This window comes from Squalius cephalus (assembly GCF_949319135.1).
Source record: "Squalius cephalus genome assembly, chromosome: 5".
NCBI lineage: Eukaryota > Metazoa > Chordata > Actinopteri > Cypriniformes > Leuciscidae > Squalius > Squalius cephalus.
In genome coordinates this window covers 6,174,019-6,197,439 of record NC_137126.1, presented here as the reverse complement: position 1 = coordinate 6,197,439, position 23,421 = coordinate 6,174,019, and the positions used below count along the sequence as shown (strand labels likewise).

The following is a 23,421-nucleotide window of genomic DNA, read 5'->3' as shown; positions in this document are numbered from 1 at the left end:
TTTTGGCACTTTATGGTATTTCCTCATCCCATGTCACACAGGAAATGTTCTCTGGGACCTGGGCTCATCCTGCATGAGACCGCAAGAAGAACATCACAGCTCTAATACAAGGCCAGAATTAGCACAGCGGATTTGGTCATGTAAAGGGCTCGATCTGTCAGAACAGCTAGAGGCTTTAGTCTAGAATAGATCAAGGTAATTTATATTTTTAAATTCGGAAGTTCAGAAAAATTGGAATGTGGAACATTCTGTCTAGAATAAATGGCAAAGAGACCCAAGCAAATGCTCCAGAAATCATCTAAACTATAACTTTGGTTGTGTGGTTTGTTCAAGTCTGTAACTCTGTGTGAGCAATAATAGTGATGTTTGGCTTCACAAAAATTACTAATGAGACGACGAGGCAAAATTAGGCTGAAATTTATTCAACTGTATTTTAATGTTTAAACACACACACACACACACACACACACAGAACATTCTCACTATTTTGAATTTCAGATGAATTTACACACATGCATTTAAAATCACTTTTATATAAGCATTAAAATTCCCGAAATTCGAATTAAACACTTGATTTTATACACTCCCAATACACTGATAACACATTTGCCTGAAGTCAGGAAATACAGTACTCAGAGTTTGTGAGAGTGAAAAGTTACTGCTTGTTCTCTGACCAGTAGGAATGTAAAAGCCATCAACAAGCAGAGAAATGATTATCCAAGCAGGCATATCTGACAGCAAGCGCTTGCGAAATTGAAATATAACCATCACATAGGCAGGAATTGTTATTAAAGGTGCACCTCTGAAAGTCAATTAATCTTCATAACAAAATTCAACTACATTTCAATGCAGTTTGCAAATATCGCAGAGCTCTATCATTACAGGAAGTTAAACTCTGTAGGCAGTTTATAGGAGGATTTCATGTTTTGATTCAACAGTCATTTATGCTGTTACAAGCTTAAAAATACTGCTTATGTATTCTACAACATCACATTGATCAAAAGATGCTAAATGTGCCACCATGCAACACATTTCAGAATATTATGTAAAACAATAAGCATTACATTACAAAAACGGATTTTCGATGTTTTCAATGAGGTAAAATGGTATGAAGGGACACTTTAGAGCACAGAGGGGGAAAGTAAGGCAGGACAAGTCAGTACAAGTGTGGAGGAACATATTCAGAGGTTAATATCCTGAAAACAGTATAAGAGTACCAAATGTACTGTAACACTGGGTCTTTAATAACATTCATGTAATACAGCTCCCTGAAAGAAAAAAAAGAAAAAAAAAAAAAATTCCAACGACAGAAATTTTCATTTTTGGTTGATCCTTTTCTTTAGCATAGCACATAATCTTTGAGCACTTTGAGCACTACCTGCAATATTCCATAAAGGCTATTGTTATAAAAGATTTTGAAAAGAAGCATGCGATTAAACGCTCTGAAAGCAACCTTCAACCTTAAAGGCCTCGTGGGAAATCAACACATGGGAATTCACACCTGGGAGTGTGTGTGCATATATATGCTTGTACAATTGACAAAAGTGTTTGTAAATGATCTGTTCCCAAAGTTTGTTCTTAATAAAGCCCAGGCAGGACAAGACAAGAGTGAAGGAAGTGAAATGTAAAGCCTGGCCCTGCCCTGAGGGAAACGTCTGGGAAACTGCTTTAAATGAGCAAGTGAATGAACAAGAAAAACTCTGTTTTTGTGCTTCAGCATTTGTGATAAAGGCACTGTGGGGATGAGAGGTTTATATCTAAAATATCAGTAACAAATCTAAATGTAGAGCTCCTAATGAGATTGGCTCCGTTGGTTTGATTTGGACAGGCCGATGTGGTCTCTCTTCTTGAGGAAAGCTTTGCTGTCCTCAGCCATTGTGGTCGTGGTTGGTCTCATTCATCAGCAGCGCTGGTTCCTCGCACTTGACCTTGCTTGCGAAGCTAAAAAAGAAATTGCAGAAAGAGATGTTTGTGTTTGGACAGAGTCATGGATTATGGCTTATGTAGTCGCCACAAAAAAACTTTAACATATACAGTATATTACTTATTCAAATGTTGCGGAATAATTATGATTTTCAATGTTTTTGAAAGAAGTTATATGCTCAACAAGTTAATGCAACAAGTTAATGCATCCTTGATGAATAAAAGTATTAATTTATTTCTTCTTTTTTTAAATCATAGGCTACTTAGCCCAAACTTTTGAATGGTATTGTATCACAGTTTCCAAAAATAAATAAATAAATAAATAAATAATTCAGCACAACTGTTTTCAACATTGGAATTAAATGTTTCTTGAGCACCAAATCAGCATATTAGAATGATTTCTGGTGGATCATAAGACTGAAGTAATGATGCTGAAAATTCAGCTTTGATCACAGGAATAAATTACATTTTAAACATTAAAATACAAAGCAGTTCCCCTACATTGGAATGATATTTCACAATATTACTGTTTTACTGTATTTTTGATCAAATGCATGCAGCTTTAATGAGCATAAGAGACTTTTCCCCCTGTGTATTGCTGTGTAAATGACGTATAGCAAGAACAGACTTGAGTTCAGGTCTCAGGACATTGAGCTCAAGTCGTGACAAAGCCAATTAGTGGCTGAAATTGGTGGAGCTCGGCAAGAATTCTTAAACAGACAAACGTTAATATCACCTGAGCAGATAGCAGTGGGAACTAACCCGTCCATTCCTCATTTGGAATCATGGCACAGGTGCTTTTCAAGCGCAGAAATCCATTTGTATGTTAATGAGCCCTCAAGGAAGTTGAAGCATGCCACACATGCTCAACACACATCAAGCACACACAGACTGTTAGAGCCCCAGAAAACCACAGACAGAGGCTGTTATGTCACACAGTCAGAGAGTTTTGTCAGAGGTTGGACGAGTCAATGTTAGTCAATAACAGACATTTCTTTCCCAGGCAACGGACCAGATATTCTACCTTTTATCCATTGACCCTCTCCAGACGAAAATGCTCTCTGAAGAAATTCTATTACTTGATATGGGTGAGTTTCTTCTTGTTGAAAGCATGCTGGATATACATTTCTACTGTGATAAATTAATTCCACGATTAAACGTGAAGTATATAAAAATGTTATTTATTTATTGCCAATGCAGAGTGAATTGGAAAAATTTACTGGGCATAAATATTTCTTGCTGGCCATGAAACTGTACTTTGCAGTTATTGTTTTGATTAAAAATATATTTTTGTCTGAAGGGCAGTTGCATTATTTAATCATTTTCTTTGACTTGCACATTAGTGAGAATGTGCCATGGAGCCATTGTGATTTTGTTCCTCATTGATCTGTTTTGGTGACAATGCAAGAATTCTTAAACATTTGTCAAAAAATCCTTTACGCATCCTAGATGAATTTCTGATGTCCCACTGTGCTCACAACACAACAAATGTTTTCTTTTAGACAGTTTGATTTGACTGACTGAATAAATATACTTTGGCAACCCCTCTGCCAAAAACCATGCTTACATTTAACATAGAATAATATTTTAAGGTCTACATATTATCAGACATCTTTTACATCGAACTAGCATTTGTTTATATAGAAATTCCTTCTCGCCAAATTAATTGTACTGCGTGTTCGTGGGAGGATTGCTTTGAACTTGAAAAGGGACAAAATCACAAAACTATTTCACCATGTTTTATCTCCCCTTGTAAAAGTATCGAATTTGGGGGCTGGTCTCCCCAGGGGCCTAAATTATGATGGTAGTTGAATAAACTCTTGAAAAAGGGTTATGGGATTAGTTTCAAGTTGACAAAACCAAACCAATTCAATCAAGCTTTGATTGTACCATGACGCTGAGCATCAACTTTCTCTGTCACCTCAGGCTTTGATCCTGAGTTCATAGAGCATGTGCACATGAAAGTGTGACATCAGTTGCGAAATCGCATGCCTTTGTAACTGTCGTAGGCCAGTAAGATCTGTGCGTGTAAACCTCACTCCCCTGATCTAAAGAGGCACTCTAGCGACTGACGCTAGCGGCTGCAGTCTTTAGCCTCCTTGTTAGAGCGCGTGCCGTGACCCGGGTGGGAGTGAGGTTTAGGGGGGTGAGTGTAACTGTCGTAGGCCAGTAAGAGCTGTGCGTGTAAACCTCACTCCCCTGATCTCAAGACCACAATTCGAATCCCGCTCGGAGTGGGTCAATAGGACCGGTTACACCTTGAATCATAAAGAAACTGCAATTCAATTCTCGTGAGAGAATCAGCAACATTCATTTCTATCTTCTGCCAAAGATGAACACTTTCCCCACCATTGACGGAAATTTCCGGCTTTCCGTGTTTTCACTGTTATATGGTATAGGGACCGCTATTATGCATCTTCTGAAAGAGTACAGAATCTCCTGATCAAAACACAGACAAAAAAAGAAGCAGAAATAAACAATATCACATGTAAGCAGATGCATATGTAAAATAACGGGATCATCAATATTAAATGATGTTTTATTAACAAAGTTCGGGAGGAGCACGTTCAGATAATTAACACAAGTGGAGAGCACTCAGCAATCAATGGTAAGAGGTGTATATACACTCAGCAGTCTCACCTCATTCCATTGACAGTTTTTTGCAGCATCCCTCCACCACCCCTTCTCCACGCTTCTAGTCCTAAGCACTTACATAGGGGGGGAGTACTCTGGGTTCGGGCCGAACTCCGAGCTCAGAGCCCTCCCTCCGGACAGCACGCCAAATACGCATTAAACTTTACCCCTTCAAATTATATGTAAGTGTGAACTCTGCATGAAATTTCGACCCAGGATGAGCTATAGGACTGTGAAGCTTTGGGGCTGTTGATGGACTCTATCTACTCCATCTGTGTTTTGATCATCGTTCTGAATCTGACCCAGATGTAGTATTTGACTAAAAAAAAATATTTTCTCAGCTTTTTGCTCAAAATGTTGCTTTTTCGTTAATGAAACTTACCCACATTCAAGTGTTGATTAAACAAAAAGGAATGCATAAAGCTAGAATAAAATTGGGGAAAAAGTTAAGAGATTGAAGAATATGAAGAACATAAATGCATTTACACAACAAGAATAAACTTTGCTCACAGCTGATTCAATTTCGGTTTGACATCTTGTACACAGAAGATATAAGCAGTGAAGCTATGAACTTTCATGGTGCCTAAAAACCAGGGTTGGTGCAAACTAAACTGAATCATACCTGGCTAGCCACCTAAACCAGCTTCATGGTATAGGTCCCAGGTCAATCCAAACTGTTTAACTCTCTGTAACTAGGTGATTTCTTCAACAATGCGTCGTACTATGGTAGTTAAGCAGTGAGTTACATCATTGTACAAGAAACGCACCCCTGATTGATTCATATGGATTAGTTTTACAATCTCTTTATGATCTTTTTGAAGCATCAAAGTGGTAGTTGCGTAGCTGTCAATGGAGGGACAGAAATCTCTCGGATTTCATCAAAAAGATGGCATGAGAGTGAGTAAACGAAGACAGAATTTAAATTTTTGGGTGAACTAACCCTTTAACAGTGGTCAATAACACACAATCACCTATTCAAAGAACATCTGATTGCACGCACAAATAGGATTATAGCTTTTCAAAGATTATAACATCCAATCAGGGGTACATTTTGAATACGACATGACTCGCTTCTTAATCACCATTGTTGGAGAAAGTCACAACGGTTTCCCGAAACCATAACTTTGTCGCACATCCGTCTTTCAAACCACGTTGGTTCAACAATATAAAGACGTCACACAGGTGGTGGAGTAAAAACGTCTACTAATTAATCCATTCTAGGTTGAATTAATGTCCGATTATTGCTGACTGTAAATATCGAACATGGCATCTGAAGACCACTTTGCTTTATTTCCAGATGCTTCAATCAATGGCAAATTCCCCCTTACCTCACTCCGGGGTTCCCCCAACATACCAGAGCACGTACGCGAATGCGCGCTCTTCAGAAACAGCACTTTAATTCTTATATTTCTCAAGAGCATGATCTATGTATTGACATCATAACAAGAAACTATGTGCCAGATTTACGAAACAGGGCAATTTATCGTGAGAGCGGAATTCCAAAAAAGCGCAATGTGAGTGGAAAGCTCTGGATAATTTCCCTAATGACCAATGCAATCTACGAGTTAGCATCTGGTTTAAGACGTGCTTTTTTTGGGCGGTAAATAATGGTGCAAACCACCAGTAAATTGATGAGCGCCAACCTTAGTAAATCACCTTTCATGATTAATTTAAATACTCTCCTCCCGAAAATGTTGCATCTGAAAGAGAAACTCCTACAAATGCAAAGGCAATGAGGCCACAAAAATAACTGTGCCCACGCCTTTTCAGCGCGCTAATTTTTCACTGCGTGTCTTTAGTAAATCCTGACAGTTTTTTAATGCCAAAAGAGTGTTTGCGCTGGAGCAAGCTGTTAGTAAATCTGGCCCTATGCTTCTAACCACAAGTCGAGATGTGTAGTTCAAATCACACAACTTTGCGATGCGGTTTGTGAATGTTTGTTGAAACCATGCTTTCGGGAAACATAATTTTTTAACCATGCTGGTAACAAATGAACTTGCAACCATAGTTGGCTAACGATGCCTTTGGGAAGTGCATCCCAGATTAGTTGTTTTTTTTAAAGCAATATTCAAGAGTCAGCCGCTACATCTGACACTTAATGATATAATGTAACATCATAGAAAGATATGCAGAGTTATATCTCTGTAAAGATATGCAGAGTTATATATACACTCTGAAGTAAATAATCTGAAATATGTAATTGTGCTTATATATGAATGTTAGTTATATCTGTGAAACTTTCAGATGGACATAAATGGTGATCACAATGTCTACACAAACCTCTTACAAACGTATTTCATAGACTCCTTCATTGTGTGGAATAGGTTTCTAAAGGAATTGTGTACATTGTTTAACTTGTCGCCATTTTTAAAGCGAGTGACAGCATGTGCCACCAATTTTAGAATGACCCAACAATACACTGTGCTGAATCCTTTTATAAACACCGCATACATAAATTTGAATAAATAAATGAATTTGCAAAATATATCTGAATATTAACTAATCTGAAATTCAAAACAGAGTCTGTCAATTATTTGGACATCTCCAAACGCCTCCATCTGCTCAATTTCATCGCATCCTTTGTTTCCAAATTCTTTTCTTTCCCTCTCTCTTCTGCTTTCTTCTAGCCATTATTCGTCAGTGGATGGCAGAAGAACTGTATTTGGACTGCACTCCAAAGAAACTCTGCAAGCACTCTAGGATTGGAAGCGCCACGAGACAATGATATTTTTGTTCTGTCTGGAATCATTCTGAAGGGTGGGTGGTCTCTAGGCAAACGATTACAGGCCAGTGCACAAAATCTGACTTTTTACTAGCGTCATACGCAGTGTTGGGGGTAACTCATTACAAGTAACTTGAGTTACGTAATCAGATTACTTTTTCAAGTAACTAGTAAAGTAACACATTACTTTTTCACATTTATTGACTGACAGCTCTCCTGTCCTCATGTTGAGAGAAATAAAGTGAGCTGGTGTGTGTGTGTGTGTGTGTGTGTTAGGCTATTTTAGTTCTAGACTATACGTGAACATGCATTCATTCATCTCACTTGCACGAAAACATTCAGTATTCCTCAAAATGAATAAAATTAGTAAAATGTTTTTACGCAAAACTTTTATAATTAACTATATTAAATTACACAAATATACTTTACGTATTTAATCTCACTTTATTAACCAATGTCTTTGCTGCTGACCTTCAATGATCTAATCCAACCATAAGCATCATTAATAAGCAAAAATGACTTTAGATTAGATTTAAAAATAGCAGTGTTGAACTTTCTTCTCCTGTATCCTTTAGTTCTTTAATCCAGAATGGCTGAAAGGTTTGTTTGAGTGGCGCCCTCTATTGTACAGGAGTAAATATGCATTTCCTTCAGCCTGAGGCTTATTCACTTCACTTTTGGTGTGAAAGGGCCTTAACATTTGCCAAAAATATAACTTTTTTTGTTATTATTAAAAAACAAACAAGCCAAGCCCAGGTGAGAAAAAAGTAACACAAAAGTAATGTAACGCATTACTTTTCATAAAAAGTAACTAAGTTATGCATTTAGTTACTTTGGGGGGGGGGGGGGGGGGGGAGTAACGCAATATTGTAAAGCATTACTTTTAAAAGTAACTTTCCCCAACACTGCGGATTCAAAGCCAAGGGCCACTAAGCAGTTACAGTTTGCAGATGTGTTCAACTAATACACTAATAGTTACAAGTTTTGACATGCTGGAGTGAATTAAAAAACCTTTAGATGCTGAAATTAGATTTTCAGAAAAACTGTTTACATATACATTTCTTTAAAAAAAAAAAAATGAAGATTATTTTGTCAAGTTGATAGTTAAAGAAAAGGTCATGAGAATTTGCCAAGTCAGACATATTTTGTTGATCCTGGAACAACATTCCTGTCCAAAAATGTTGTCCCAACCCTTTCCCTACCCCTAAACCTAACCCTATCCATAAGTAACCCCTAAAATCAGAGGGATATGATAGGTGAATAACACTGATGTAGAAGCACCTAACCCTGGTTATAAGCCTAAATTTGACATAAACGGTAAATTTGTCTCTCATATCTGATTGGTTGATTGGAATATTGTTCCAGGATCAACAAAGATGTTAATCCAGGAACAGGCTGTGCTTTGTGAAATGATGTTCACCTTAAAGGAAAGTGCCACCCCTTCAAAACATTCATAGACGATGCTTGAAAATTATTCTTCTACATATATTTTTTTGTGTGATAAAAACTTTATCAGCATTATAAGTAAACCTCAGGGAACTAATTAAAATATTTTTTTTTAAATTCACACTAACAAGTGCTTTTCTTCCTGACAGCTAAGTTGGGGTTTGACTACAGATTCAGCACAATCTGTGTAATGTGTATGAGTGTACGCACCTCCTCCAGCTCTTTCTGTGTCTCCTCTTCCATCCTTCTGATATCCTCCATGTTGAGCTCTACCCACTTATCAATCCAGCAGAACAGCTGCCGGTGGAAGTTGGTGAAGATTCTCTTCTCTTGCTTAGTAAATGACCAAAAAACAAAGCACATAAATCTCAAACCATTCCACAGAATTATAACACCGTACATTTACAGGATGGAATTACACCTGCTCTAATTACATAGCAAAATATTAAATATGAATGTCAACATTAAAATGTTACAATTATTGGTAACACTTTATAGTTGGTGACGTGCACTTACATGTACTTACTATAGTAATAACAGTAAATTATGCATAATTACAAGTAACTAACCTAAACCAAACCCTAACCATAACTCTATAGTAAGTCCATGTAGTTAATTAATATTACTCAGAGTAAGTACAATGTAACGACGTCACCTTAAAATAAAATGTAACCAAATCACTTATAACAAATATCTCAGAAAGGTGAAATTCTGCAGTTTTATTCCTAATATACAATAAAAATTCACTTTAGATGGAGTTAAATTAAAACCATTTCTAATATATCTGAGTTAATGCATTTCTGGAGATCTTACCTTGTGAAGGAAGCTTTCTATTCTGTTCTGCAGGCCCCACCACTTAAACTTGACCGTGACAAGCTTGTAAGCACACATTCGTGGGCAGTCAGGGTTATTAACCAGTTCTTTCTGTGAGGTTTCAAACATAAATTAATGAAGCTATGTCGGCCATGCAGAAATTAAATCTTAACGTAAAACACTAATACAGTACAGAGGTCCTAAAATCAAATTATGCAGATGCCTTTCTTAGAAGATCTCCAGAATAGATGCGGTAATAATCGGTAAAAAAGCATTTTAGGTGCGCCACAATCTAACAAGCCTTAGGAAGGTTAATCTAGTCTTCAATACACACAAATGAAGACATCTCTAATTCATATTCATGTGGACACGCACATGTCTTAGTTTGTGCCAATCACTGTGATGCCTTTTACGGTCCATCAAAGCGGAGTGATTCATCTTCATTAGCTCTTAACTGCAAAACACTTCCACTAATACACTCAGAGGTAACTTACTCAGAGGTCATTGTAGAAATAGCACTGTACATTTTTACTGAACTGTTATGTTAGATTGTATCTTTTGAGATTGTGCTGCTGTTTAAATTCACAAGGCCAGGACAAAAAACAGACTGAAATCATTATTCACTGAAAACCTTGATATTCAGCCCATCTCTCCCTGTTGTGTGTGTGTGTATGTGTGTGTGTGTGTGTGTGTGTGTGTGTGTGTGTGTGTGTGTGTGTGTGTGTGTGTGTGTGTGTGTGTGTGTGTGTGTGTGTGTGTGTGTGTGTGTGTGTGTGTGTGCCCTTGTTTATATTACATTTTGGGGACCAAATGTCCCCATAAGAATAGTAAAACCTGAGATCACCTACATTGTGGGGACCAGCCAGCAGTCCCCACTTTTCAAAAGGCTTATAAATCACACAGGATGAGTTGTTTTGAGAAAGTAAAAATGCAGAATGTTTCCTGTGATGGGTAGGTTTAGGGGCAGGGGCAGTGTAAAGGGATAGAATGTACAGTTTGTACGGTATAAAAACCATTACGTCTATGGAGAGTCCCCACAAAGATAGTGAACCAGACGTGTGTGTGTGTGTGTGTGTGTGTGTGTGTGTGTGTGTGTGTGTGTGTGTGTGTGTGTGTGTGTGTGTGTGTGTGTGTGTGTGCAAGCATGCGTGCGTGTGTGCATGTACATAAATGTAACTGTAATTCGTTAGTTACTGAGAATTTTTTTTTAAATAATTGTAATTATTTATTTCTTGAAAATCTTAACGATTGCAAAGGGATTACATCTGAATATTTTCTGTAAAAAGCTAGGATATGTTGAATAATATTAATTTAATCAAACAGACACACACACACACACACACACATTTAATTTATTTATTTCCCAAATTGCACTGACTGCTCTAAAATATGAGACACTAATGTTTCAGGAGTTTAGGACACAGAATAGGGCACATGCTTATTTGATAACTGTTTTATTTCATATTTAGGGTTGGGTTTTGGTTAAGAGTTAGTTGGATTTAATTTACTGTTATTACTATAGTAAGTACATGTAACATATGTAACAAGGACACTGTAAATTATTCTAATCTTAATTCAAGTGATAAAGGATTTTGAAAGTCTGACAGTAATCAGTGTTGAGCGCTACTGTAAGGTTAACCCTGCCTGGTTTAAATGTTTGAAAATGATTAACAGTTGAAATCATAAGTTAGTTCTTTATTGGCATTGACAGTTCCACGTAGAACTTTAAACAGCCATGGAGCATTTCCATTGCAAAAAAAGGCTCTTTATATTAGTATAATGTTCTTTAAACCAAGAACAACATGATTCTTTTAAGAACTGTTCACTAAAAGGCTTTTACGGGAAGCCAAAATGGTTCTTCTATGGCATCATTTCGAAAACCTTTATTTGAAGAGTGCAGACTGATCTGGAAGACACTTTCCTAAAATCACTGTAAGCCTAAGTACATCATAGAACCATTTCCACCAACGGTCTCTACGATCAACTGAGCTCATGATGATTTTGGGAAACGCAGCCCTGGTTGTTGAGTTTAGTTTGCTAAATCGATCCAGATGCAGAGATTACCAGGCCACAAGTAAATCAGTATCAGTAAATAACAACATAAACTTCAGTCCTCACACTAAAATATTGAAAGACTTTAGAAGAATCTGAGTATATACATGAGTCAAATAGAGCATCTGGTTTATATGATGGTTTAAACGCTCTGGTATTCATTCATTGTAACTGCTTGGGGAAAAAAAAATTCTTCAAAATGTTTCATTCCTTTGATGGAAAAGTAGAATGAAGGGTGAGAAAAAGGGTCCCTACCATCCAATTGGGTCCTAGTGGTCCTCTGCCGGTCTTGACTGACTTAAAAATAGCTGGATCCTCATCTACCTTGTAGTCCTGCATATTAACAGATAAAAATCAACCTTAGTTTAAAATGTATACTGTATGCAAAAATTTTGTGAATTAGACTTGCTCATCATCATCAGTGAATAACTATAAACCTTCATTTTGTGGATACTCACATTCTTAACCAATATAACATTTGGAAAGCTGCTGGATTTTTTTTTTTTTTTTAGAGCTTATTTACACTTCGAAACTGCCAAATTTAAACCCTTAGTAAGCAGATTCATCAGGGAATATATGTCAAAACTTGAGTCAGGTACACCCTTATAGACTGAGGTTATGCCTAATAGAGCCCAAGTCATTAAAAAGTATTCAAGGACAGATGCAGTGAGGTAAGGAGAGGTTAAGAAAAAAAACACGGAACAAAAAAAGAATAGACTTAATAAACCAGAGATGGTGGAAACTGGGAGAGATGGTGAGAAAAACAGCTGCTGGTAAAATAAATGGACGAAAAGCATTTAATTTTAACTGGACCTCCAGGGCCTCGCAATTGTAAATAAATCATGATACGCCTCCGGCAAAATAACAACTTCTCAGTTTCTGTACAGTTAGTGAGGCAAACAGGCATTGAGGGCTTGTGTGTGCGCGCACACACACACACACAAATACACACACCACTGTCACACTGAGAACAAACCGACCTGTTTAATACCAAGTGTGCTGTCTGGAGGCCAAAGCGTGATGATACGGTAACAATGCTTGGTGTGAATTCATGTAAAGCAGAGGTTTGTTTGTGTGCCAGGCTATATAAGCCCTTAATTACTCGAACCCAAGTCACGGTTCTCAGCACAACGCCTGCAGCCATGCCTGAGGCCAGAGTCTGATAGGGCCCAAAGACACGGACAGCCAGGACACCAGAGAAAACTGCTTCATTAGACCATAATCCCTCCTTCCCCTCACACAAACACTCTTAACTAGCTAATCAATGCCAGAGAGGAGCATTACATTACAGTTATTTTCCATCCTATACGCATGATTTTTGAAACCGCAGACCTTGTTAAATTGGTCTTGCTTTCTCATATACGTCATTAAGCTAAATCTGAAGTAATAAAATGGCATAAAAGAATATATATATATATACTGTATATATGTGTGTGTATGTGTGTGTGTGTGTGTGTGTATATATATATATATATATATATACATATACATATATACATATGTAAATGTATAAATAAATAGACAGACTTTTTTTATATCAGTTTTAAAATGTGGCTTTACAGTTGATAAATAAGATGTATGGAAAAACCTACCTCTAATTTGTTTATGAACACATTCAATATGACTATACAACAACAACAACAACAGTACTATTAATAATTTACAAATTTGAAATGATAGTTGGTGTGCACTTGCAGAGATGGAGCACCACTAAAGCAGACTGAGCTGTTCCTAGACACTGAAAACACAAGATCAGAAGCTTCTCGTGTGTAAAAAGAAAAAAAGTGTCTTGCTTCAAGCACAAGCATTTTTGACAGCTTTTGGCGTGGTTTGCATTTCATTCCCTGTGGCTCTTTGCAGAATCCTGCAAGACATTTGCATGCAGTAAACTGATGTCAGATTATCTGCCACTTACGTGTGCTACCTTTTGCTTTGATGTGCGTGCAAAATTTCATGAGTTTTTGAGCATGTTAAGGGCCTCAAAAGCCTCTGAAACCTTGAAACAAGTATAATAAATATAGTTGCATGCAGCAATGACAGGCCCAAGCACTACAGTACCACCAAGTGGCTTTTTGGAAAACAATGCACAATAGACACATGGTTTTAACCTCGGGTATTCTTTGGTTGTCAGCGACCAAACAAAAGGTACGTTTTTTTATTTTATAACTTTTTTTACTTCATCAGAATGGTACAAAACTTGGTGATTAATTTAGTCGCACTTGACAAAAAATATTGGGAAAAACAAGATTGGAAAAGGCTAAATTTTACTTTAAAAGGTCATACTTGTATTGCTGCATAGTAAACGAATGAGAAATATGGGGGGGAAAAAAAAGAAAATTGTTTTTTTTAGATTGTGTTAGTGTCATCAGTGTCACGAGTTTGTTTCCCAAGGATTACATGAACTGAAAAAATGTATACCTTCAATGCAATAAGATATATTTGAATATGAAAGGTCTGCCAAAAGGTCTGCCAAATGCATACATGTAAATAATACACCATAGTATTTTATCTATCAGACTAATTAAAAACATTTGAACACTAATAAAGACAAAAAACATCTTGTCACTCAGTGAAGGATATGTGTCCCACTGGAACCCGTTATAACAACATTTGCCAACTGATATGTCTTTTCCGCTCAACAGATCGACTGATGTTATCATGCTGGCTGGCTTGCAAGCAAATTTCATTGTAGTCTACAATATTGCATCATCTACAAAGTATTAATAGAGAATTTATTAGTTTTGACAACCTTTTCTGGAAAATACACCTGTGAAATTCCTTGTTAATCCAAGGTTTTCTTTGCTCATGGGAACCCTGGTGATTAAATATGTAATAGGTGTACAAAGAGGAAGATTCATTTGAGTCTGTATTGAGTTTAGCAGCTCAATAGAACAGGGTACTTACACCAGGGGCTACTTGTTCTTTGTCTGCAATGTCAATGGGTGTGACCTCCACAGACCTCCATGTAGAACTGTCCAATTTGTGAACCTGTTATTCATAATTTAGAGGATTTATGATCACAACAAAACAGTACAACAATGCTCACAACAAATATTTCAAAGCTATACTGTTTGTGTCCCTTAACCATTCAATAAAAAAGTGCGGTTGTTACATCCTGGGATGTAATTATCTTGATTGTAACATTGAGAGTTTATCTAATCAAAACTCTTGTTCCCTTTGTGAGGTTTGTGCGTTAAAAAAAAATGAATGTACATGGAATGTATATTACATCAATGTAATTTTGCCCAGCATTCTTCAAACGAATACATTTAAATTATTATAATTATTGGAATAATTATAATACATCCGACTTTCTTTTCTGCATTTTACTTTGTGTGTATTTGACCCTTTAAGTCCAATAAGCCATTAGGCCTGGTTTCACAGACAGGGCTTAGATTAAGCCAGGATTAGGCCTTAGTTTAATTACAACATTTAAGTAGATTTTATAAATGTTCCTTAGAAGAAAAAAAAAAAAAAACATGACTGGTGTGTATCTTGAGACAAAACAATGCACTGTCAGTTCAAACAGCTCAAACATCTGGGACTATCTTAAACCTTGTCTTTGAAACCGGGAGTTAATCTGACAAGCCTTAAAAACACATTCAAAGGATAAACCTTTGTGACACTTTGTGAAAACGTGACAATAATCCCAAAAACAATTGTTTACGTTTTCTACCAGTTTCATGTGTCTACTGGTATATCGTTCACCTTAATAATAAAGTTAAAATGGAATTTGATCTGATATCATAATTTTACACTGACTCTTACCCAACCTCTGGATGTATCCGGTTTAATAGGTATTCCCTCTCATGAGCCTATTAAATTCATAGATAGCATGTTTTTTAATGAAAACACAGAATATATACAAATGCACTCACATTCTCTAGTGTTCCAAGGTCAGGTTTGTGCCATGTCTCAATCTTGATGAAAAAATCATCCTTCATGTACTCATTCTGGTAGAACAAAAATCAGAGCATTGTATTGTCTTTACAGTAAATGAACATGTGGTAGGTTATGTGCATACAATATGAAATAACATACAGGCTAATATTTCAAAACAGATACATTTCTAAAAGATCTCATTTCTAAAAGGTTCAATTTCAAAAGTGGTGAATTAATGAGATCTATATCAGCTATCATTCTGAAGGTTGGGGTCAGTAAGAATTGATTTAATCCTAATCAGTCTAATATCACAGGATCATGTGACACTAAAGAGTGGAAATTCAGCTTTGAAAAAAAAAAAAAGTTATTTTAAATCATATTTTACAATATTACATGTTTTTTACTGTATTTTAAATCAAATAGATGCAGACTTGTTGAGCACAGGAAACGTGTTTCAAAAAACATTTAATCTTACAGATTAGTGTACATGACTACTAGTGTACATGACTACTATCCAAAAAATAACTTGTATAATAGAGAGATAGATTATTATGCAATTGTGTCTGATTAATCAACATTTAATGTGATTTATCAGTTGGCAACCGTATACCATTGACAGCATTAAAGACCCAGTGAAATCAAGATCAAGAACAGGCTTTGTGACTTTTAGTCAATATCTATTAACTTTGTGGCATTCTAAATGGTAATGCACTTTCTAAAAGTTGATTAAATAAACTTGTAGCAAATCTAAAACTTAAAGTCTTTCAGGAAAATGGCCAAATAATCTTGTATGCATGCTTGCCAAATCTTTGTCCAATAAAATGCCTTTTAGAATGACCAGTCATCGACTAGCAATAGCAAACAGCAAATTAAGGGTATGTCAGACTATGACATTTACATAAGCACTTTTTCAAGAAAACTGTGTTTGTCGTTTTATCACTTCACAGGTTCTTGAAAACTGGCATTTCTTACACGTGATAAACAAAAAGAGGTCTTTTAATTTAATAGAACCAACAAAGTTTTCAGTGCACTTACCGTTACAACTGTGGCAAACGTATGTCAAATAAGAGAAAAACACAGATACGATTAGACGTTACACCAATGAATTACAACCGGTTATCCTAATAAAGTCTCTACATATTAAAAGTAAACTTCATGTTCATTTAAATTCTTAAAACCTAAAAAATTTAAACATGATTAATCATACATAATGAAAGTGCAACTTACTTAGGTTGAATGTTTAGAATAGAAATTAACCGATGAAGCCAAGAAATACATATGATTTTATAATGAACCATTTTAAAGCATTTATTTCACTGGTTGGTGCATATGTTTCCTGTACACATCTCTAACCTGACAGTCTGTGATGCATAACCGATAAGCTTGTTTCAAAGTTTTCCACCCACTTGTTCTGCAGTAAGGGTAGGCATTCCAGGCCTTTTCGTGGAACACAAGCGAACCTTCAGGAGCGATCACCTTTAGAAAGCCTGGTACTTTGCTGGGCAGCAGAACATACAAAACGAAAAACACAAATGATGTTTCAATTACTTAAATGTTCCTAAAACGTGTTATATAAATATGCTGTCAAATTGTATTGAAAGCCAGGCTTCTCATGCAGTCTTGACTGGTATGCATACAGGTCCACATCTGCATACCTTTTGAGATGGTAGATTTTGTGCGTGTACTGTCCTTTCTCGCCATCCTTTTCGTAGGGCTCATTCTTCAATATCTCTATGCCCTCTCCTCCGCCGGTCTCATTCTTGCTGGCTTCTGCCACAGAGTACAGCTGCCCTACTTGATACTGAAACAAATCATAATAGCCAACAACATTTAGGCTATGTTCAGAATGAATTCTACCACACTGCTTACTGCATCTGGTGACTGTGGAGGCCATTTGAGGATAGTCAACTCATTGCCATGTTCAAGAAACCAGTTTGAGATGATTTGACCTTTGAGACGTGGTGGAAATAACCATCGGAAGGCGGTAGACTGTGGTCAAAAAGGGATGGACATGTAGCCCATCTTTAAGATGCGATGTGTTGTGCGTTCTGATATGCTCTTCTGCAGACCTCTGTTGTAACAAGTGCTTATATGAGTTACTGTTGCCTTTCTATCAGCTCAATCCAGTCTGGTCATTCTCCTCTGAACTCTGGCATCAACAAGGCATTTTCACCCACAGAACTGCCACTAACTGGATATTTTCTCTTTTCAGACCATTCTCTGTAAACCCTAGTGATGGCTGTGCCTGAAAATCCCAGGAGATCAGCAGTTTCTGAAACACTCAGACCAGCCCGTCTGGCTCCAACAACGTGGAAGTTTGCTGAGGCCCCCTTGTGGGGTTGAGAACCACTGAACTATACCATATTTTTATTTTAACATATAAGATTGCTTAGGTTTGTTTAGCATTTGTTGGTCACTGCATAATTCCCATACTTCAGTTTGTGTCATTTCTTAGATTTGATGACTTTACTATGAATCTAAAATATGGAAAATTGTACAAATAAAAGAGTAGGTGTCCAAACTGTTGACTGTGTGCTACTGTAAATACTTCCATATGCTGCTGTAGTAAAACCACAACCTATGTTCACAGTCTTTCAAAGAGGCATGAGTTAAAGAATGTATAATGTGACAGTATAGATTTATATTCAGCTGCTTTAAAAAAAAAATGAAAAGCAATAATAAACTCACCTCTTCAACAGTGCATGGCAAAACAATGTGGCTGAAACACACCGAGAGATACTGAAGTGAGACTTACATACACACAAAAAAAGACAATGCAACATAATTTATACATAATATTCTTGGTGAGGAAAGAACATGACAGGCACAGGGGATGCTATAGTTTACCCAGAATGAAAATTCTGTCTTTTTACTCACCATTTACCCTCATGTTGTTCCAAACCTCTATGTTCTTTCATCTATGGAACACAAAGGTTTTTTTTTTTCCAAAAATTGGTTCTTCTCTAATGACGTGTTTATCGGTGCGAGGGTGGGACAACCTGTCACTCACATGAGATCCACCAATAGCAAACTAAAAATGCGTTACATTTTATGTATTGACATATTACACTGTGTCATTATTTATTTAACAAATATTAAGCCAAAATTGAAAAGCAATAGGTGACAAACTAAACTTCCATAGGAATCAAGAGGGTGAGTAGTAGCCTGGCACTGATAATCAAATGTCTTTGATTTACTGATCATCAGTGTGACCACCTCTATAAAAGCAGAAGTTTGGGCAGCTTACTGGTCTGGAGAATTCAAGTGTGTGTTAACACAATAACAAGGAGGAAAGATGTCAGCAATGATCTTAGAGAAGCAATTGTTGCTGCCATCAATCTCAGAAGGGTTATACGGCCATTTCCAAACAATTTGAAGTCCATTATTCTACAGCAAGTAAGATTATTCACAAGTGGAATACATTCCCAGGAGTGGACGTCCCAGCAAATTCACCCCAAGGTCAGACTGTGCAATGCTCAGAGAAATGGCAAAACACCCAAGAACTACACCTCAAACTCTACAGGCCTCAGTTAACTTTAAATGTTAAAGTTCATGACGGTACAATTAGAAAAAGAAGGGACCAGTATGGCATGTTTGGAAGGGTTGCCATGAGGAAGCCTCTTCTCTCTGAAAAGAACATGGCAGCACGGCTTAGTTTGCAAAGTTGAATCTGAACAAACCTCAAGACTTCTGGAACAATGTCCTTTGGACAGACGAGACTGAGGTGGAGATGTTTGGCCATAATGCACAGCGCCAAGTTAGGTGAAAACTAAACACAGCAAATCAGCAAAACGCTGATGGAGGGTTGATGATTTTTGGCTTGTTTTGCAGCCACAGGACCCGGGCACCTTGCAATCATTGAGTCGACCATAAACTCTTCTGTATTCCAAAGTATTCTAGAGTCAACTGTGAAGCCATCTGTCTGACAGCTAAAGCTTGGCCTAAAAGCAACAGAACAATGATCCCAAGCACACCAGCAAATCTACAACAGAATGGCTGGCTCAGTCAAAGTCCAGACCTTATACCGACTGAAATGTTGAGGCGGGACCTTAAGAGAGCTGTGCATAAACAGATGCCCATAAACCTCAATGAACTGAAGCAACGTTGTAAAGAAGAGCGGGACAAAATTCCTCCAGAACGATGCGAGAGACTGATACTGTCATACAGAACACAATAACTTCAACTTATTGCTGCTAAAAGTGTCAAATCAAGTCAAGTCATCTTCATTTATATAGCGCTTTTAACAATGTAGATTGTTTCAAAGCAGCTTTACAGAGATAAACGTATAATTTAAGGTAAGATTGTTTTGACTTTATAGCGGTTCTTTAATTAAGTTATTTTACAGCTAAAGTTTGTTTTGATTGATTCGCTTCCGTTGCAACGATCATTTGTTATTAAATTAGGGGCCGCTAAGACGACACCATTCTCTCTACACAGACTTTAAACGCGATCCTGTGAGAAACGCTGATGGCGTTCATATGCGCATTAAGAATTGGTTCTGTAGTTATGTGCGTTTGAATATATGTGCGCAGGTTTGTTATTCCCTAGAAACCAAGCCTAAACAAATTACTGGTGTTTCCTTATAATTTTTGATACAGAATTTTATTTTATTTTATCAATTCGGGGTAGATACGCAAATTGAGTTTCCCGACGACGCTTTATCTGTAGAGTGGGAAAGGGATTCGGGAATCGGGTCCAGGCGCAGGTCCTTCTAGTGTCTCTACAAGCAATTGAATCATAGGGTGTACTTCGTATGTCACCCATGGCTTTTTCATTTTGGCCTAGTTTTTGTTAAATAAATAATGACACAGTGTAATGTTATTTGTTGTTGTTCATCTGAGGTTTTATTTACCTAATTTTAAGACCTGCTAATGACTAGATGATTGTTATTATGTTCTGATATGTAAAACCTTAAAATTCTAAAGGTTTTCTTTCTTTTTCACATGACTGTATGTATATGTGTATAGAGAGATATATTATAGAACTATCATATTGGACCATATTTTTTTGTTTGTTGACGTGTCAGGTGTGCAACTCCAGTAGCTGTATCTCATATTAAAGGCTGTCGGCCGAATCATTGAGAATGTCTCATTTCAGAAAATGTATAAAATGAACTGTTATTCCCTATGAGTCGTAATTTCAGTCATTTCTTTTTTACTTAGGATTTTAATGGTTACTTTCCTGAAATGACAAAGCCTGCATTTAGGGGGGCTGAAATTCTACACATTTAAGCTGTGAATATTTAAACTGAAAATATTTCACACACAATATCATTATTAAAAATTCAATAATCCACATTCACCTTCCAGACTTCATTTACAAAATATTCAGTTTGTTTAAAAATAACACCTGTAATATTCAATGTAATATTCAGGGATGCACCACTATGAAGATTTTGGCCGATAACCGATAATTCTTTATATTTGAAAGCTGATAACCAATACATTGGCCTATAAATCTAAATCCAAATTTTTATATAATTTTAGAGAGCCTGATTGCAAAAATAAAAGTCTCACCCTGAAAAGCCATGTCCCAAGCACACAGTTATAATGTTCTCATTATAATGTTATGTAGCCTATATGACAGACTTGCGCTGGCTGCGCATGTTGCACTTAACTGTTTTTCCCTTTTTTTGAAGTGATTTCAATCACATTTCAAGCAATTCAAGGCGAACAGTGTGTATCTGAAGTGTCTAATCTGAAGGAAATAATCCATTATTTATCGGCTTTAAGATATCAGTAACACATATCGTCCGATACCGATATGGTGGCCGATATATCGTGCATCCCTAATGGGATGGCATGAGGGTAAATAAATGATGAGAGAATTTTCATTTTTGGGTGCACTATTCCTTTAAGGAACAAGAATGTACAAAGTGTTTATATGTGTACATATGTCTTGTTGTATTGTACTCTAGAGATAATTGTTGGTCCCAAGGAGCCAGAACTATCCTGAGATACTGATGTTTACGTAAACATATAAGTATAATCTATGTAATTATATACAGTTCTATAATATATAATTTTAATTTATAATTTTTGTGTACCATTACAAAAGGGTAGTTTTCCAATACCAATACTAAAGGTAATTTAAAAAAAAAGAAAAAAAAAGGAAATTTAAAATGGCCAACTTCGATACATCTGATAGACTCACTCAGTTGATATTTTGTTGACTCAGTTGAACGAGCTATATACATGCATTTGGTTCAGAATTTATTAAAAAAAATTACTTACTTAACAAACCACTGCAAGAGAAAACAAGAATTTGCAGACTGACTCAAACCATCATAGCTAGTTTAGCCTATAATCCCTGTGACAACTAGCCTCGGTCCACCTTAAAACAAAACTTCAGAGTAGACAAAGTTACAAATGAGCTAATTGTAATGTCATAATTACACGGCGACACTTTTATTGTGATCACGTGAGGTATGTAAATGACTTCATGTGATAGAGGAACGTTACGGTAAATGATCAACTGCGTGCGGTTAGTTGCTGTCAGAGCCGGTAGGCCAGACCCGAGTTCACCCGCAACACACACATCATCATCATCATCATCATCACTGTTCACAAAACATGTAAAAGTCACGCAAACTATGTAGAGACTCTAGCAGCATAGGTAAATTGGAAAACAAACTATTCAATATGAAATAAGGCAACATAAACATCTATAAAATAAATAAGTAAAATAAATGTAACTCACTATTCTTTGATGAGAACCATCTTCATCCCCGCGGCTGAGCCGCTCGACTGACGTCACATGCGTTTATAAAGGCGCTGTTCAGAGAGAGAGAGAGAGAGAGAGAGAGAGAGAGAGAGAGAGAGAGAGAGAGAGAGAGAGAGAGAGAGAGAGAGAGAGAGAGAGAGAGAGAGAGTAGACTGTAAAAACAAAAACATTTATTACGTCAAGTTTTACACAAGTTATGGGTGTCTCTCAGCTGCACTATAATTTCAACAACTATTTTGCCCCCAATAAAGTTTTTATTTATTTATTTTTACGTTTACTTAAAAGACAACAGTGTCAGTAAAGATGATATACTTGAGGTGAGATATGAGATAGTCTATGTAAACCAAATGTCTTTATAGTGTGTCATTTACAGTCAAGGTGGGATTTGTAGAAACCTTAGCAAAAAGGATGAGTCTGCCATTTTATTCCATGATTTTATGTCATTTCCACCACTGATGGCTACTTCACCACAGAATGAGATGTTATAGAAAAATGACACTGTGGTGAAAATATTCATGATTTAGAGAAAACAAAAATGACAGTATTGTCTTGTGATGTATGTATATGCACTGTTGGACACTGACAAATTAAATAAACGCAAGTTTGTGCATCACTATGGTCGTGTTTTATAGAGTTGAATCCATTTTGTGATCAAAAGAGATTAAATGTATTATACATGCAAGAAAAGAAAACTAAATGCTCAAATACCATCATCAAATCACCACTGCGTGGGTTTAGTGTGAATATTCAAGTTCTCAAAAACGCATGGCTTCTTCTTATTATTATTAAATGTTGTCCTGTGTTGTGATAGACAACTAAGGAATATGGTTGTTATCAAAGATTGCAGCTCCTTGAATTCCTTTACAGCGTGTGTTTGAAAGTTTCTGTTGGATGTGGGACTCTGACAAACAAGCTGCTGTTGTTAAGAAGATTATTGTGAGCATGAAACAGAAAAGCCTTTGTGAATGGACACGTCACGTGTGGCTTTGAAAAAGTGTTTTGTTTTGTTTTTTCCCATTGTGTAATCTTTTTCATGGAGGAAATATCTAATATATATCTCTCTATAATTTAAAAGTCTAAACCTTTGACAGGACAAAATACTGCACTATTATAATGTAAAGTTATGAGTTTTATGAGATTTAAATTAACTTAAATTACTGATGATACATTTTAAGATGGAACAGAACAAACTAAATGTCTTCTTTTGTGGTTATGAGAAAACACTT

At 36.5% G+C, this 23,421-nt stretch overlaps 1 protein-coding gene and 1 long non-coding RNA gene across 2 annotated transcripts; one reads left to right on the top strand and one right to left on the bottom strand.

The window, feature by feature from the left end:
* Nucleotides 1-401: 401 nt before the first annotated feature.
* LOC307159408 (phosphatidylinositol transfer protein beta isoform) lies at nucleotides 402-22,241 on the bottom strand. The gene is made up of 11 exons (XM_079872757.1): nucleotides 22,172-22,241; nucleotides 18,161-18,191; nucleotides 17,128-17,273; nucleotides 16,879-16,970; nucleotides 16,508-16,515; nucleotides 15,469-15,543; nucleotides 14,495-14,578; nucleotides 11,846-11,923; nucleotides 9,539-9,649; nucleotides 8,936-9,058; nucleotides 402-1,941 (listed from the first exon to the last, which is right to left on the bottom strand). The coding sequence occupies exons 1-11, from the start codon at nucleotides 22,195-22,197 to the stop codon at nucleotides 1,894-1,896; spliced, it is 822 nt and encodes a 273-aa protein (XP_079728883.1). The 5' UTR covers nucleotides 22,198-22,241; the 3' UTR covers nucleotides 402-1,893.
* On the top strand, nucleotides 2,930-17,816 carry LOC307159409. The gene is made up of 3 exons (XR_013821371.1): nucleotides 2,930-3,011; nucleotides 7,185-7,314; nucleotides 17,685-17,816. It is a non-coding gene; the product is annotated as an uncharacterized lncRNA (long non-coding RNA).
* Nucleotides 22,242-23,421: the final 1,180 nt, after the last annotated feature.